The sequence below is a fragment of the Chiloscyllium plagiosum genome, unplaced genomic scaffold, assembly GCF_037043375.1.
Source record: "Chiloscyllium plagiosum isolate Xiang-an unplaced genomic scaffold, Cpla_swu_hap1 HiC_scaffold_45, whole genome shotgun sequence".
Classification (NCBI taxonomy): domain Eukaryota; kingdom Metazoa; phylum Chordata; class Chondrichthyes; order Orectolobiformes; family Hemiscylliidae; genus Chiloscyllium; species Chiloscyllium plagiosum.
This window is the reverse complement of record NW_028270183.1, coordinates 35,879,008-35,895,946: the sequence shown is the minus strand read 5'-3', so window position 1 is coordinate 35,895,946 and position 16,939 is coordinate 35,879,008. Positions and strand designations below refer to the sequence as shown.

Genomic DNA, 16,939 nt, shown 5'->3' with positions numbered 1-16,939 from the left:
CACAACCAGGCACACCAACACACACCTGCTCACATTCACAAGCACCCACATTAACATACCCACCCATACTCACATCAACACACACCCACTCACACTTGTACCAACATGCTCATTCACATTCACACCTATCCACACTCACACCCACCCACTTGAATGGCAGAGCAGATTTGAGGGGCTGAATGGTCCATTCTTGCTCCTATTCTGTATGCTTATTTGCGATATGTAAAATAGTAAGAGATTTCACCAACCCACTCAGAAACCCACACCCATACTAATACAGCCACACCAACTCCTACCCACACCCACACACACACCAACGCAGACTGACACCAACAAACACCCAGTCATTTCCACCCACACTCACAAGTATAGACCACCCACTTACAATCACATCGACTCATGCAGATCAACACACACACCCACTCACAATCGCCGACTCACATCAATACACAACTGCTCACAGTCAAACCCACCACATTAACACACACAACGTACTCTCATCCACCAACACACACACACTAACACTAGTCTAGAAAGAAGTATGTTGATTCTAAAGCAAATCAATATAAAAAGGGGTTTGAAAAACATTGAGGTAGACAAGCCATCAGGAGCTGATGGGATCTATCTTAAAATACGGAGGGAGGCGAAGGAGAAAATTAGGGGGCCTTGCATGAAATCCATGTATCTTTAGTCATAAGAGAAGTTCCAAAGGACTGGAGAATAGCCAATGTTATTCCTTTGTTTAAGGGCAAAGAGATTATCCTGGAATTTACAGACTGGTGATCCTTATGTCAGTTGTAGGGAATTTTTGGAGAAGATTCTTAGGGCCAGAATTTACTCACGGTGACTCAGTGGTTAGCACTGCTGCATCATAGCAGCAGGGACCCAGGTTTGATTCCACCCTCAGGCGATTGTGTATGTGTGGAGTTTGCACATTCTCCCCATGTCTGCGTGGGTTTCCTCCAGGTGCTCCGGTTTCCTCCCACACGCCAAAGATGTGCAGGATCGGTGGATTAGCCATGGTAATTGCAGGGTTACAAGGATGGTGTGGGTCAGATTGGGATGCTCTTTGGAGGGTCAGTGTGGACTTGATGGGCTGAATGGCCTGCTTCCGCACTATAGGGATTGTATAATTTGGAAAGTTATGGACTTATTAGCGATAGGCAGCATGGCAATGTGAGGGGGAAGTTGTGATTGAGTTTTTGAGGAAGTGACAAACTTAAGGACTGGGTACTGTTCCTTCACTGTCACGAGGTCAAAGTCTTGGAGCTTCCTTCCTAGTGTGATTGTGGTATACCTACACACAAAGGATTTCAGTGCTTCAACTTCTCCAGGGCATTCAGGAATGGGCAACAAATGATGGCCCAGCCAGTGATCCTCATAACATAAGAGGATACATTTTTAAAAATACTCCTTTCTTACCCCAGCTAGCTCTGTTGCTTCAATAATAAGATCTACTTTTGTTTTACCTTATCAATCCCACCTTTCCATTCACTGCCCCTTTCCTGGGTAAATGTTAAGAAAGGGTTAGGGTAACGTACCACAAATCTATTTTTGACCTACTTGGATTCAAGAGGAATGTGCAGTAGAACCCTCAGCCCTCTGCTGCTCTCGGTCTAACTTTCTAACGGAGTCTCAATGATATGACTACCAAGGTGACACTTACTTCATTGCATACCTCAGAAGCTTGTCTACATATTTATTAAAACCTATCTCTCCAACTCATATTCCTATTATTCATTTCCTCTGCACTTTTTTTGTGTCAGTTTGGTTCCTCACACAAATATAGAGGAGAATTGGTCTCTTTTGCTCTCTGCTGGTGTCCTAAGTCACATACACAGCGTTCTCAAGTTGAGGCCTAGTGTGAAATGTAACCCCTTATAAGCCTCAATCACATTACATCCTTCAGTACTGAAAGAAAGGGTTGCAGACGCCAGGGAACTTCTCTCAGGTTTATTATTGTGCACCTCTATGACCTCATCATAACAGAATGAAACTAATTCTTGCCTTTCCAAAACAGAAGAGAGAAAAAAAAGTATTTTGGCAGCCATTCAGGCTGAACTAAGATTTTAGTTCTGGATTCCATCCTGATTTAGGTTTACTTTATGATTCCTTATAGAGGAAAAGACGTTGAATGAGCTCACATTCCACATAGCAGTGCCTCATTCCCTACTCCTTTACAGCAATATATCAGGCTAAATTGTGTGCACCAAGAAACTGCCAATCCACCAGGACAATCCTGCAATCTCCTAGAATTAAGGATTAACCACTAAGATCCTGTTTTGAGCAAGTTTGACTCAGAGTAACATAGAAAACAGGAGCAGGAGAAGGTCATTTGGCCCTTTGAGTCTGGTCCATCTTCCAAAATGATCACAGCAGATCATCCAACTCAGTCCCCTGTTCCTGCTTTCCCCTTATAGCTCTTCATCCCTTTAGCCCTAAGAACATTATCTATCTCCTTCCTGAAAACTTTCAATGTTTTGAGCTCAACTGTTTTTTGTGATAGAGAATTCCACGGACTCACCACTCTCTGGGTGAAGGAATTTCTGCTCATCTCAGTCCTAAAAGGCCTTCCCAAAACCTTAAACTAAACCCCTCTGGTTCTGGACTCTCTGGCCACTGGGAACATCCTTCCTGCACTTATTCTGCCTAATCCTGTTAGAATTTTATAAGTTTCTATGAGACTTCCACTCATTTTTCTAAACTCTCGTGAGTACAATCCTAACCAATTCAGTGCTTTACAGAGGGATCGTCAACCTTGGCCTCTTTCTGAGGTCCCCAGGATGTTACTCCTTAACCTAAATCCGGCAGAGGGAAGAATTCCTGTGTCCGCCCAGGCAGTAGGTCAGCCCAGCCAGGACAAACTTAAATTTACAATTCAAGACTCGAGCCCTCAAGAAGCCTCTGCGACAGGGTGTGGAGAGAGGAGGGGGAGTCATTCAAAGGAGTTGGTAACCCAGAATGGTTGTAGGGGTTGGATTGGGAGGTGCTTGGATGAAGTGTAATGATTGGGGAACTGGGGAACATCAACTGATCCTTGCTCCACATTCTCAGGATTAAGTTTTACAATTGCTACTCTCTTGACTTTAGCCCTGAATGAAGCCATTTTACAATGTTCTCCAAAGTTCCAGAGCCATCGGTCAGAACAAAGCTAGGTCATTCTCAATTATATGCCCCAGTGCCACCTTTAATCTATTCTGTGCCCCTTCATTTTTATATCTCCTCCCTGACCTACTCACACTTCCAGTATTCCTCCCATTGCCAATTGCCCCCTCTTTTACTTCCAGTGTTCCAACCCACTTGTCTCCTGTACCCCTCTCACTCATTCCTGTCCCCTCAATACCCCATCCCCTTCCTCTATACCTATTCCTACCCCTTCCTTTTCTTATCTGCCTTATTCCTCTTCCAAAATCCCTTCCACTACCATTCCCACCTCTCCCACTCCCTCCCATACCTTCCCCTTCATTTTCCATTCTAATCCATCCCATACTGACCTTCCCACTGTGCTCAGTCTCCCATTCCCATCGCTCTCTCCCATACCTGACTATCCAATTCTATCCCACTTCTTTTCCGAATCCCATCTTCCCTATTTCCCCACCCTTCCCACTCTACTCTCCCATTAACTCCTTCCCACTCTCATTTCTGTCCCTTCCTCTCCAATTCCTTCCACTTTCTTTCCAAACATAATTTCCCCCATCCTTCCCTCTCCCATCCTTCCATCTCTCATTCCCATCCTCCCCTTCCCTGCCCCTCGCACTCCTATTCCTGTCTCTCCCATCTCTCCCTCTCCTGGTCGCATTCTGTTGGACCACTTCCTATTTCACCACCCTCCCATCCTCCCCATTCTTGCTCCTCCCACTCCCAGCTCTTCATTTCCTGTTACGACTCTTCCCATCTTCACCCCTCCCAGTCCCGTCCCTACCCCTATCCAGCTTCTTTCCCACCCTTCTCACTTTTCCGCTCAATGTTATTTCTGTCCAGCACCATCCCTCCTCCCACTGCTGCCCAGTACAAATCCCTTGGATTTACCTCCAGCCGATGCATCTTGTGTTCCTTCCTGCTGTGCATCGTCAGCTGTGTGGAAGGTGGGGGTAAAAACGGAAAAGATATAAGTTGAGGAATGGAGATAAAGACAAACCTATTGATCATCACTCATCCCACAGAGTCACTGATGGGCTACTTTAAATCAATCCTCGCAGCAACAGGAGCAACCTTTGAGTGAAATGTGATCAAAATGGTAAAACAAACTACGACGGATGCTGAAAATCTGAAATAAGAACAGGAGAAAAACAAATTGAAATGCCCAGCGGGTCAGGCAGCATCTATGGAGGAAGAGACTGAGTTAACGCTTTGGTCTATGACTTTTCATCAGAAATGAGGTCCTGCTGAACTTTCCCAGATTTTTGATTCTGTAACAAAAACAGAACCGTGGGAGAGCTGAAGGAGCCGATTTAGCCCATTCTGTCTGCAATGGTGCTCCAGATCAGATCATGACCTAACCACATTCTTCTGCCTTTTCTCATCACCCCACATGTTGGTATTATTCTAATAATCATTGGCCCAGGAATGATATATTCCGAAATAGAAATACTGTTATTGCTACAATCTAACTCAGACTGGGCTGGAGACTCTTTCTGATCTATTCTTACAGGGAGAGGGTCGAGTGAGGGGGAGATTTGACAGAGCTCAGACACATTTGGCAAACCTGTAATTGTCACTTGTATATAACAAGCCCAGAGCTTCAGAGACAAGTGGGAAATTAGAATCATAGAATCCCTATTGTGTGGAAATAGGCCATTCTCGCCATCAAGTCCATACCGAGCCTCCGAAGCGCACCCCACCCAGACCCCACTACTCTATCCCTGGTAAACTTGCATTTCCCATGGCCAATCCACCTGATCTACACATCCTTGGACTGAGGGAGGAAACCAGAGCACCTGGAGGAATCCCACGCAGACACGGGGAGAATGTGCAAACTCCACACTGACAGTCGCCTGAGGTGGGAATTGAACCCGGGTCCATGGCACTGTAAGGCAGCAGTGTTAGCCACTGAGCCACCCTCAATGCCCCCAGTTATAACATTGTGCCACCTCCAGTGTCACTAGTAAACAAGAGTAGGGAGAGAGAAGCTGTTCCCACTCGTAAAAGGTTCGAAAATAAATGTGCAGTGTTAAGGTGTTTTGTATAAGAAGCAAATGTGAGGTGAGAAAAAAAAGTTTTTACCCCATGAGTAGTCAGGATATGGGATACACTGCCTGGAAATGTGATAGAAGAAGGTTCAATTGAGGCATTCAAAGACGGCATTGGATGATTATTTGGATAGATCACTTGCAGGGTTCTGGGTTCAGGATTGGAGAATGATGCTGAGTCATGATGCTCATTCAAATAGTCAGCCTCCATATGATGGGCCGACTGGCATCTTCCTGCATCATCACAATTCTGTGATTCTGAGAGGCCCAGGTCAATGCTCTGGGGACATGGGTTCAAATCTTACCATGAAACTATGAAAGGCCATGGAACCACAGAGTCATATCTGTTTAAGAACAGAACATTCAATCCATGCGATCCCACTGCATTGGGGGCGGAGTTTGCTGCAGTTTACCATCTTGCTTGATCTCTTCTTCAGTAAGGCAAGTCAGTTTGGGATTGGAGTCACATGCTATCATGCTATGTTTCGTGATCAGTGAGTCAGTCTACCTTTAACAGACATGATAGTCATAGGTGAGGTGCTAGAAGACTGGAGATTGGCTAACGTGGTGCTACTGTTTAAGAAGGGTGGTAAGGTCAAGCCAGGGAACTATAGACCAGTGAGCCTGACCTCGGTGGTGGGCAAGCTTTTGGAGGGAATCCTGAGGGACAGGATGTACATGTATTTGGAAAGGCAAGGACTGATTAGGGATAGTCAACATGGCTTTGTGCGTGGGAAATCATGTCTCACAAACTTGATTGAGTATTTTGAAGAAGTAACAAAGAGGATTGATGAGGGCAAGTAGTAGATGTGATCTATATGGACTTCAGTAAGGCATTCGACAAGGTTCCCCATTGGAGACTGATTAGCAAGTTTGGATTTCACAGAATACAGGGAGAACTAGCCACTTGGATACAGAACTGGCTCAAAGGTAGAAGACAGAGGGTGGTGGTAGAGGGTTGTTTTTCAGACTGGAGGCCTGTGACCAGTGGAGTGCCACAAGGATCGGTGCTGGGTCCTCTACTTTTTGTCATTTACATAAATGATTTGGATGCGAGCATAAGAGGTACAGTTAGTAAGTTTGCAGATGACACCAAAATTGGAGGTGTAGTGGACAGCGAGGAAGGTTATCCCAGATTACAATGGAATCTTGATCAGATGGGCCAATGGGCTGAGAAGTGGCAGATGGAGTTTAATTTAGATAAATGTGAGATCCTACTGGGCATTGAAGAATCCAACAGAAATTTCTCACAAAGAACTATTTTGTACAAATATAACATTTCTCAGAGAAACAAGTGTTTGGGGTAATGTTAACTTATGATGTTACAACACAGCAGGGTGCTTATAATAGAATGTAATGCTTCAAGCAATTTTAGGTAAGATGGAGTTTGAAATCTTTATATCATCAGGCGACATGCTATAAAATGGTGATGATGCCAGGAGCATAGAGTCATAGAGATGTACAGCACGGAAACAGACCCTTCGGTCCAACCCATCCATGCTGACCAGATATCCAAACCCAATCTAGTCCCACCTGCCAGCACCCAGCCCATATCCCTCCAAACCCTTCCTAATCATATACCCATCCAAATGCCTTTTAAATGTTGCAATTGTACCAGCCTCCACCACATCCTCTGGCAGCTCATTCCATACACGTACCACCCTCTGTGTGAGAAAGTTGCCCCTTAAGTCTCTTTTATATCTTTCCCCTCTCACCCTAAACCTATGCCCTCTAGTTCTGGACTCCCCCACCCCAGGGAAAAGACTTTGTCTATTTACCCTATCCATCCTCCTCATGATTTTGTAAACCTCTATAAGGTCACCCTTTAGCCTATGATGTGCCAGGGAAAACAGAACTAGCCTATTCAACCTCTCCCTGTACCTCAAATCTTCCAATCCTGGCAACATCCTTATAAATCTTTTCTGAACCCTTTCAAGTTTCTTAACATCTTTCCGATAGGAAGGAGACCAGAATTGCATGCAATATTCCAACAGTGGCCTAACCAATGTCCTGTACAGCTGCAACATGACCGCTCAACTCCTGTATTCAATACTCTGACCAATAAAGGAAAGCATAACAAACGCTTTCTCCTCGATGAACTGCTGGTTTTACACTGCCTGGTTCAGAAATCTCTCAGTTGTATTGATGCCCATTTATTTAGGTTCAGCTCCAACTGGGAAGCTCTCTGTGGGCCTGTGTGTTTAATGAGTTCCAGATGGTTAAGGCAGGATTCTGAACAATGAGAAACATTTTTAAAATATATATAACTCCTGACTCCTCTCAGTGAGTCACACAGGCTTCCGCTGTTTTATTCAAAGTGCTCCTGTAAAGTTGGTGAGCAGAGGTGCAGGAGGGGAAGTGGGGATGTGAGTGGGAGGAGTCGGGAAGGAGTGGGTAGGGGGAGGAAGAAAACGGGGGGGGGGGAAGGGGACTGGAGTCGGGAAGTGGCGAGAGGGTTTGATGGGGAAAGTGTAGGTAGCATGGTGAGAGTGGCGAATATATAGGGGCAAGGGCTCAGATATTGGGTGGGGGAAAAGTAGGCGGGACAAGAGAGGGGAAAGTGTAGAGATGAGCAAGAAGATGTGGAAGGAGGGGAAGGTTAAGTGGAGAGGAGGAGGTGAGGGGGTGAGAGATGGGGAGCTGAAAGGGGGAGGGGTAATAGTGCATTGGGGGAGGGGTGTGGAAAGAGGCTGCATGAGAAAATTGTCCATGGCAAGAGTGAGGGGAAAGGGATGAAAATAGAGAGGGAGTTAATAGGAGAGAGGGAGATTAGGTGGGGGGGGGGGCGGGATGAGTGGAGACCAGGAGTAGGTGGTGATTAGGAGAGAAGAGATGGGAACTGTAGGATGGGACAAGCTAGATGCGGGAGGAATATTCCCAATGTTGGTGGAAGTCCAGAACTAGGGATTGAGATGAGGAAGAATTTCCTTACTCGGAGTGTTGTGAACTTGAGGAATTCTTACTATAGAAATCTGTTGAGGCCAGTTCGTTAGATATACTCAAGAGAGCGTTGAGTGTGGCCCTTGCGGCTAATGGGATCAAAGGTTACGGAGATAAAGTGGGAGTTGAACAGTGGAATTGCATGATCAGCTATAATCATATTAAATGGTGGGGCAGGCTTGAAGGGCTGAATGGCCTACTCCTGCTCTTTTTAAAGTTTCTATAAGTAAGTGGTAGGAAGGGTGTTTAGGTGGGGGAAAGGGAGAGTGGGTCGGAGAGAGAAGAATGAGTGGAGGGGGAAATAGGTGGAGGAGAAGGGGAGTAGGTGGGGGAAAGGGATGGATGCAGGAGGGTAGTGGGAGTAATGATGGATAGATTTATGGGGGAGTTGGAGCATATGTTCAGCACTGTCCTGAATCTCGGCCACCATATTCTCTGAGAGTGTCTGGTGTTGTGTTTTGGGCCTCTATCTGCATTGAATTTCAGCAGGCCCTGACCCAGACATTACTAGTCACAGGACTCCAACCTCCCACTTTACCAAATCCTACACTAACTGCCACGCCCATTCAGAGAGGAGTAGGATAAATATGCAAAGGCCGCATGTCACACAAGATAAATCTTCAGCACCAACATCCTTTACCTTCCTGAGTACGGGTTAATAAAACAAAGAAGATTCCATAGAATACAGAACATGGTTTATTAGAACTAAACTAAACAGAACTCCAAGAGTTCACCTCCCACATTGATCATCAAGGTATTCCTGAATCTGTGTTTCAGTTTAAACCATTATGTTCTTCTCATAAGAAATAGGAGAAGGAGCTGACCATTCAGCCCATTCAACCTGTGCTGGCATTATAGAAGATCATGGCTGATCTGATTTGTCTACTCTCCAGTAATACCGAGCTTCTTCGTCAATCCAGCCTCCAATATATTCAAACATCTCGCCCTCATACTTTTCTGGAAAGAAGAATTTTGAAGATTAATTGGCCTCTGACAGGAGGAAATTCCTCCTCACTTCAGTCCAAACTGGGAATTCTTTAATTTGATTCTGTTTTAACGCTCCTTGGTGATTGTTGGTTCTTGGCTGTGATATTAAGGATGGGGATTCTCGTCAAAGTTTGGAGATAAGCACCATAATGTGCAAGTCACAACCCTCTCACCACTGACCAGAATGCCGACTCAGACCACATGTCTACAAGTGACCATCAGATGGATTTTTGAGTGTCTTCAGCCCCACCCCCTCAAACTCGAAATAGTACAGGACGTATTTGCATTGTTCAGAGAAGGTTCATTAGATTGATTTCAGAAATGAAAGACGTGTCTTATGAAGAAATGTTGAGCAGTTTAGGCCAATATAAATGACCTGGATAAGGGCTTAGAAGGGTGGGTTAGTAAATTTGCAGACGAAACTAAGGTCGGTGGAGTTGTGGATAGTGACGAACGATGTAGTAGGCACTCAAGTTTAGGGAAAACGAGAGGAGATGTATTTAAGGAATATAAAATACTAAAAGGTTAAGCAGGTTAAGCAGTGAGCTGCTATGAGACAATGAAGAATACAACAACCCAAAATGAAATGGTGCCAGACTCTCAGAAAAAAATGTGCAGCTGACCCACAGACACTGGACCAATGTGAGCACAGTGGCCGGTTATCCAGAGAATATGGACTGCTTTGTCTGTCCCCTGCACCCATAGACCTGGGAATACTGAATCTAACTCCTATCTGCTGTGAGAGATGGAGCAGTGGGATTGAATTGTCTTTACAGAGAGCTGGCACAAATGTGATGGGCTGAATGACCTCCTCAGTATTTGAAACTACTCTACGATTCTATCATAAGCTTTCGACAAGCTTTCACTTAATCAGTCAGCAGATTGTGGGAACTGCCTGCAAAACTCTAAGGTTACAACTGTAGATTATTACAAATTGCCGTTCAGCACTAATTGTGAATTCGTTAATTTAAAATTGTTTTTATCCAATCTGTTTAGAAATGTTATAACACATCTCTGGAGCAGATGGGACTTGAACTATATAGTGACACTACTACTAACCATAAGAGCTCTCTCCTAGTTATAAGATTAGGTGCAACCTTCTTGCCCTGGGAGAGACCGCAATGGTCTAGATATCTGAATCATTTCCTCTGTAGTCACACTTTCAACTGCACTGCCTTCTTATTTCTGACCTAATTGTTACATGGCACAGGGAATAATCCTGAGATTATAACTGCAGAGGTTCTGTTTTTCAAATTCCTCCTAATTTCCCATTTCTCTTTCTGCTTTTGTCATTTGTACCAAAATGGATCATAATCCCTCACTGCTCACGCTCTCCCTTTTGAATGTCCTGTGCCCACTCAAACTGATCCTTGACCCTGGCACCAGGGAGGCAATGCACCATCCTGTAGTCTCACCCACAGCCACAGAAATGCCCATCTGTACCCCTGAATAAAAGGTCCCCTATCACCTACACTTTAATCATCCCTGCTGTACACAGAACTAATTTAGTTTCATCGACCTGCCTGCATTTCTTGTTTTCCCTGAGAGGCCATTCCCCAACAGTATTAACAATGTACCTTCTTTTGAGAAAGGGTACAGCCACAGGGGACTCCCGCACTGCCAGCCCACACTCACCAGTCTTACAATGGTCACCCAGGTCTTGCCCTTTTCTCAGGAGGAGAAGTTTGGTTAACTCTTGCTCCTTCAGTTTGACATACACGATGCTGAACTGTTTGTCACTGAGCTTTGGTTGAATGGACTAGAATCCACTTCAGCACCCTTGGGAGATTAAGGAGCTTTTGTCAGCCCTAGTCATTACCCTGGTTCAGAGTGAGGCATAGATCTTATAGAATTATTCTGCTCAGGAAATGATTGTTCATCCCACTGAGCCTCTGCTAGCTCTTTGAAAGATCAATGTAATAAAATACGCTCCTTAGCCCCAGCCTCTTCTCCCTCCCCAGCAACTGTTTCTCTACATATTAATCCAATTCCCTCTTTGCAAGCCACTGTTGCATTTATTTTCCTTTCTGGCACTGCATTCCAGATCCTAAAATCTCACTGTGTGAAGTCAGTTTCTCCTCATCCCTCCCTCCCACAGATATTTTGGCAATTGTGTCTAATTTGTGTCCTCTACGTTCCTTGAGCCTCCTGCCAATAACATTTTGGCAAGTATTTAAATTTGTTTTTTCTTTTTCCAAGAACGATGTACTTCCCCTGTGTGTTTGTGTGTTTAGACTTCCAGGCCTTACTCAAAAAAGGAGGAATGAGCCTTAAACGGAGGGGAAGGGGAGCTCAGGGCCCAGGCTGTGGCACAAGCATGGGGAGTGGTTGGCAGACTGTAGCCCCTTAATAAGACTTGGTTTTCCGCTGATGGCCCTGTGGCTGAATATACGACAAGCAATCTCATTGTGCAGGCTTGAGAGTCACTTGGGTGTGGTAGTTGTGTGCCAATGAGACTTGCCTCCAGCTAGAGTTAGGATAGTGGCGAAGGGGAAACCTGAAGGGTTGATGTTGAAAATTTAGCAACTTCCAAATCAAATTCCTCAGTGGTTTCCCCAAACACAGAGCCTTTCCCATGGCCATACACTTCAGGGAATCAAACAGACCATCCTTGAGCCCTCCGTCATCAAGTAAGAAGCAAGAGAGTCATAGAGTCCTTTAACACAGAAGAGGTCCTTTAGCCCATTGGGTATGCACTGACCTATCCACACTAACCCACCAACTCTCACCAACGTTTACAGATGCACCATAGAAAACATTCTACCTGGATGCATCACGACTTGGTACAGCTCTGCCGTAAGAAACTACAGAGAGTTGTGAACACAACCCAGTCCACGACACAAGTCAACCTTCCATCTACTGACGCCATCTACACTTTCACTGCCTCAGAAAGGTGGCCATCATCATCAAAGACCTCCTCCCAGCCAATCATAATCTCTTCCAACCTCTTTCATCAGGCAGAAGATACGAAAGCTGAAACACAAGTACCAAAAGGTTCCAGAACAGGTTCTTCTCCACTATTTGACTTTTAATGGACCTCTCAACTTTCAAATCCAGTGCTGATCTTGCTTTTTGTACCCCTTCTTTGCAGGCATAACTTTGTATTCGGAGGAAGTTCTGAGGAAGGGTCATGGACACGAAACGTTAACTCTGATTTCTCTCCCACAGATGCTGCCAGACCTGCCGAACTTTTCCAGTATTTTCTGTCTTTCTTTCTGATTTACAGCATCTGCAGTTCTTCCAGGTTTTATTTTGCATTCATCGCTATGTTCTATAATCCTATGATCCTTGTATGGTATGATCTGCCTGTACTGCAAACAAAACAAAACTTTTCACTGGACCTAGGTACGTGTGACAATAAATCAAAGCAAATCAAAAAATGAATTTCACTTCCAGCACTTGGCTCACACGCATGAATGTTATGACATTTTAAATGTTCATCCAAGTGCTTTTTAAAGATTGTGAGGTTTCCTGCCTGTACTATCCTTTCAGGCAGTGGATACCAGACTGCTACCACCCTCTTGGTGAATATGCTTTTCTTCAAATTACCTCTAAACCTCAGTGGATGGTTACTACATGGCAAAGAGAGCTCTTCTCTTCATAGAGTGTAATGGGCACACAGTCTGTTGCACTGAAGTAAATAGTAAGGCAGATGGTTTGGCACTTTTTTTTACCAGATTTAACGTTGATTTTCCCACTCTCCACACCCAAAATTCCACATTCCTCCAAATTAAAACATTTACAACCCTTCTGTCATTGCCCCATCCTGGTGTGACATCAACCCCTCCCGTGATGTTTCTTTGAAATATGGACACTTACCTGAGTTCCTGACTTTCATCTTGATTTCTTCCTGATGATCTCCAGCGTCTTTCACCATCTCACTTGTGACAGGAATTGATGACCCTCCACGACAGAAGAAAGGGATGTAAGTTACACTCAGCAGCCTGCATTCTCTCCTGACATTGTCACACTGGCACTACACCGTCACAGTGGTAATATACCGTCATCATTGTCAACATTATAGTGTTACTGTCACATTTTACCACCACACTGTCACCACCATAGTGTCACTGTCACTCTGTCACTGTCACCATCACACTGTTAACATCATGTTATCACTGTCAATATCATTGTGTTACTATCACACCCTCACCATCACATCATCACTGTTAATATCATAGTATTACTGTCACACCATTACCATCATGCTGTCACAATCATACTGTCACCGTCACCCTGTCACCATCCTAGTGTCGACAGTCACACCTTCATCATAACACTGTCACCATCATAATGTCACTGTCAACATCATTGTGTCACTGTTAATGTCACATCACACCACCACTCAATTACTGTCATTGTCAGTCTCACTGTCAGTTACCAGCACATCATACTGTAACCACCATAGTGTCACCGACACTCTGTCACCATTATATGTCACTATCACCCTGTCACCATCACACTGTCACTCACACCATCATTCTATTACTGTCACACTGTGAATTTAGATCTCTTGCTGACCCACTGCCATTCCTCCAGCCCCATGACCTTGCCCTACTCCATTCTTTCCCAGCAACCAGCTCTGTTCCAACCCCATCACTCTGCTCTATGCCCTGCTTTCACACTTTTAATCATCTAGTTGGGGCCAGAGAACCCATACTCTGTACTTGGTTGGCATTCATTTGGACAACGTGACTTGACATCTGTGCTCTTGGATGTCGGTGCTTTCAGTTTAGAGAGAAATGCCACTGAAGCCCCTGTCCCCAAGCCATGCCATGACATCCAAAACGACCATCAACCTCCTTGTCTGCTCTGCCCCATCCCATGCCCATTGCCACCAGTTAAAAGTCCCCCAGCGTTTACACTCTGCAGCAACTATTGGTGATTTGTAACAACAGTGGAGATAGGGGCAATTCTTTCGCCCACCGGTGCCAAATAATCTTCCTGGTTTGGCCAAACATTTGCAAATGACCCAAGTTGTTCATCAGGAAATGAATCCGCCACCTGCGGGATGGAAAAATCGAGAGTTTGTGCAGAAGCAGAGAGCACTGGGCCAGTGTTCACTTCAGAGGGAAGCATTCACTTCAGTGAGGGTTCAGGGCAGATGTGCGATTGCTCCCCACGCCAAACCAAGTAAGCAAACTGTAAAGACCAGCTTCAGAGTGCAAGCAGTATCTCCAGGCCAGCACTAATGTCGAGGCTCACGCTTCCAAACAGTAGTCACCAATGTTCTCTCACTAAAGATGGAACGTCACCTGGCCCTGAGAACTTTGCTAAATATGTTGGATTTGTTCAGGAAAGGCCACAGCTTTGGACTCGTTTTCACAAGTAATAGGTTTGAAAGGTTTAAAAATTAAAAACTTCCAGACTTTGCCCCCAAAATGCTTAGGTTATCTCCCATGAGAAACTGATGTGAATATTGTGGTATCCACATAGAGATGTACAGCATGGAAACAGAGCCTTCAGTCCAACTCATCCATGCTGACCAGATATCCTAAATTAATCTAGTCCCATTTGCCAGTATTTGGCCTGTATCTCTCTTTGCCATTTCTATGCATGTACCCATCCAGATGTCTTTTAAATGCTGTAACTGTACCAGATTCTACCACCTCAGCTGGCAGCTCATTTCACATGCATGAAAAAGTTGCCCCTTAGGTTCCTTTTAAATCTTTCCCCTCTCACCATAAACCTACGCTTTCCAGTTTTGGACTCTCCTGCCCTACGGGAAAGACCTTGTCTACTCACCCTATCCATGCCCCACATGATTTTATAAACCACTATAAAGTCACCTCTCAGCCTCCGTTGCTCCAGGAAAAATAGCTCCAGCCTGCTCAGTCTGTCCCCACAGCTCAAATCCTCCAACCCTGGCAACGTCCTTGTAAATCTTTTCTTCAGCCTTTCAAGTTTCACAGCATCTTTCCTTGAGGAGGGAGACCAGAATTGAACACAATATTCCAAAAGTGGCCTAACCAATGTCCTGTACAGTCACAACATGACCTCCTCATTCCTTTATTCAATGCACTGACCAATAAAGGTTTGCGTACCAAAACGCCTTCTTCACTATCCTGTCTACCTGCGACTCCACTTTAATGAATTATGAACCTGCACCCCGTGGTCTCTTTGTTCAGCAACACTCCCTAGGACTTTACCATTAAGTGTATAAGTCCTGCTAAGATTTGCTTTCCCAAAATACAACACCTCGCATTTATCTAAATTAAACTCCATCTGCCACTCCTCAGCCCATTGGCCCATCTGATCAAGGTCCTGTTGTACTCTGAGGTAACCTTCTTTGTTGGCCATGACAGCACCAATTTTGGTGTCATCTGAAAACTTACTAACTGTACTTCCTTTGTTCACATCCAAATCATTTACATAAATGACAAAAAGCAGTGGACCCAGCACCTATCCTTGTGGCACACCAATGGTAACAGGCCTCCAGTGTGAAAAGCAACCCTCCACCACCACCCTCTGTCCCCTACCAGTTTAGTGTCTCCTCCCTGTTTTGCTTAGTAACTCAGTCCCATTTAAGTGAGAACTTACACTCTGTCTTATTGGTGAGCTGTGGCCTCCTCCACAAAATATCATCTTACCTCACAGTTCTGCATACTCATTCCCACACTCTCCTCGCTCCATCACTCATTGCTCCACTCTCCCTCCTTCAGTCACTTCACCCCATTCTCCCCTCTTCTATCAATCTTTTTCCAACTTTCACTCCTTTACCCACTGCCCCTCTCTCTATCACACATTTACCCCTACCTCCATCACTCTTTACTCCACTACTCCCTCAGTCATTTTCCATGCTGGAGATTCTGTAAACTAACCAACCAGGCAGATTCTAAGTTTTACACCACACCCCAAAATTACTCTCCATTAACACAGAGTAGGTAAAATTGCCCCTGAAAAGGAGCCCACTGCAGGCTTTATACTAAATTGCCTCATTGGGCAGAACTTTTGCTTTTCAGATGGAAGGTTGTGGGTTTAAACCACATTCCAGATTTGAGCACAAATTGCAGGTTGAAGTTCCCAGTGCAATACTGAGGGAGTGGCACTCAGACAAGATCAGAGCCCTGTGTTAATGTGAGCCATGGTGTGGGGGTGCCAGTGTTGGACTGGGATGTTCAAAGTCAGAAGTCACATAACAACAGGTTATAGTCCAACAGGTTTATCTGAGATCACAAACTTTCAGAGCACTGCTCTTTCATCAGGTGAAGTGATTTGGGGCAGTGCTCCAAAAGCTTGTGATTTCAAATAAACCTGTTGGACTATAACCTGATCTTGTGTGACTTCTGACTGTGTTAATGTGGATAGTAAGGTTCTCATGGCGCCAATTAATAAAAGACCGTATTCACCTCAGTGAATTACATACACACACACACACACACACACAGAAACAGACAGACAGACAGACACACACACACACAGACATGAAGACAGAGATGCAGAGTTAACATGTAGACACACCCACACAGACACAGTGAGTTAATGCACATAGTCACATCCAGAAAGCTCACTCATTCAATCTTGCAATGTAACTGCAGCATCCATCTGGAATATCTTGTTTGCAGCAATTCAACCATCTGAATCAAAAAATCATTAACCCCTGGATGGCGTTTAGGTAACGAAAATGAAAATTTAGTTATTGAAAACAAAGTGTTGTGCAGTATTCAATCCAACTTTACAGGGTCTGATTACTTGAAGTGACAGTCTTTGCTATGGGATGCCGATTCCATTAGTTAACTATGCCCCTGATGCAAGATTAGAGTGGTGCTGGAAAAGCACAGTAGGCCAGGCAGCATCCGAGGAGCAGGAAAATCGACGTTTCG

At 44.8% G+C, this 16,939-nt stretch overlaps 1 protein-coding gene across 2 annotated transcripts in view; it reads right to left on the bottom strand.

Annotated features, from left to right (window-relative positions):
* Window positions 1-16,939, bottom strand: part of LOC122552351 (C-type lectin domain family 10 member A-like) — a 102,156-nt gene that overhangs the window by 73,363 nt on the left and 11,854 nt on the right. The window contains exons 2-3 of one of the 2 annotated variants that reach the window (XM_087983142.1): window positions 12,936-13,019; window positions 4,030-4,074 (exon numbers count right to left, since the gene is read on the bottom strand). In XM_087983142.1, coding sequence (XP_087839268.1) covers window positions 4,030-4,074; window positions 12,936-12,993 — 103 coding nt within the window. In that variant the 5' untranslated portion in view covers window positions 12,994-13,019. The remainder of the gene's footprint in view (window positions 1-4,029; window positions 4,075-12,935; window positions 13,020-16,939) is intronic. The other variant, XM_087983143.1, reaches the window with a different exon arrangement.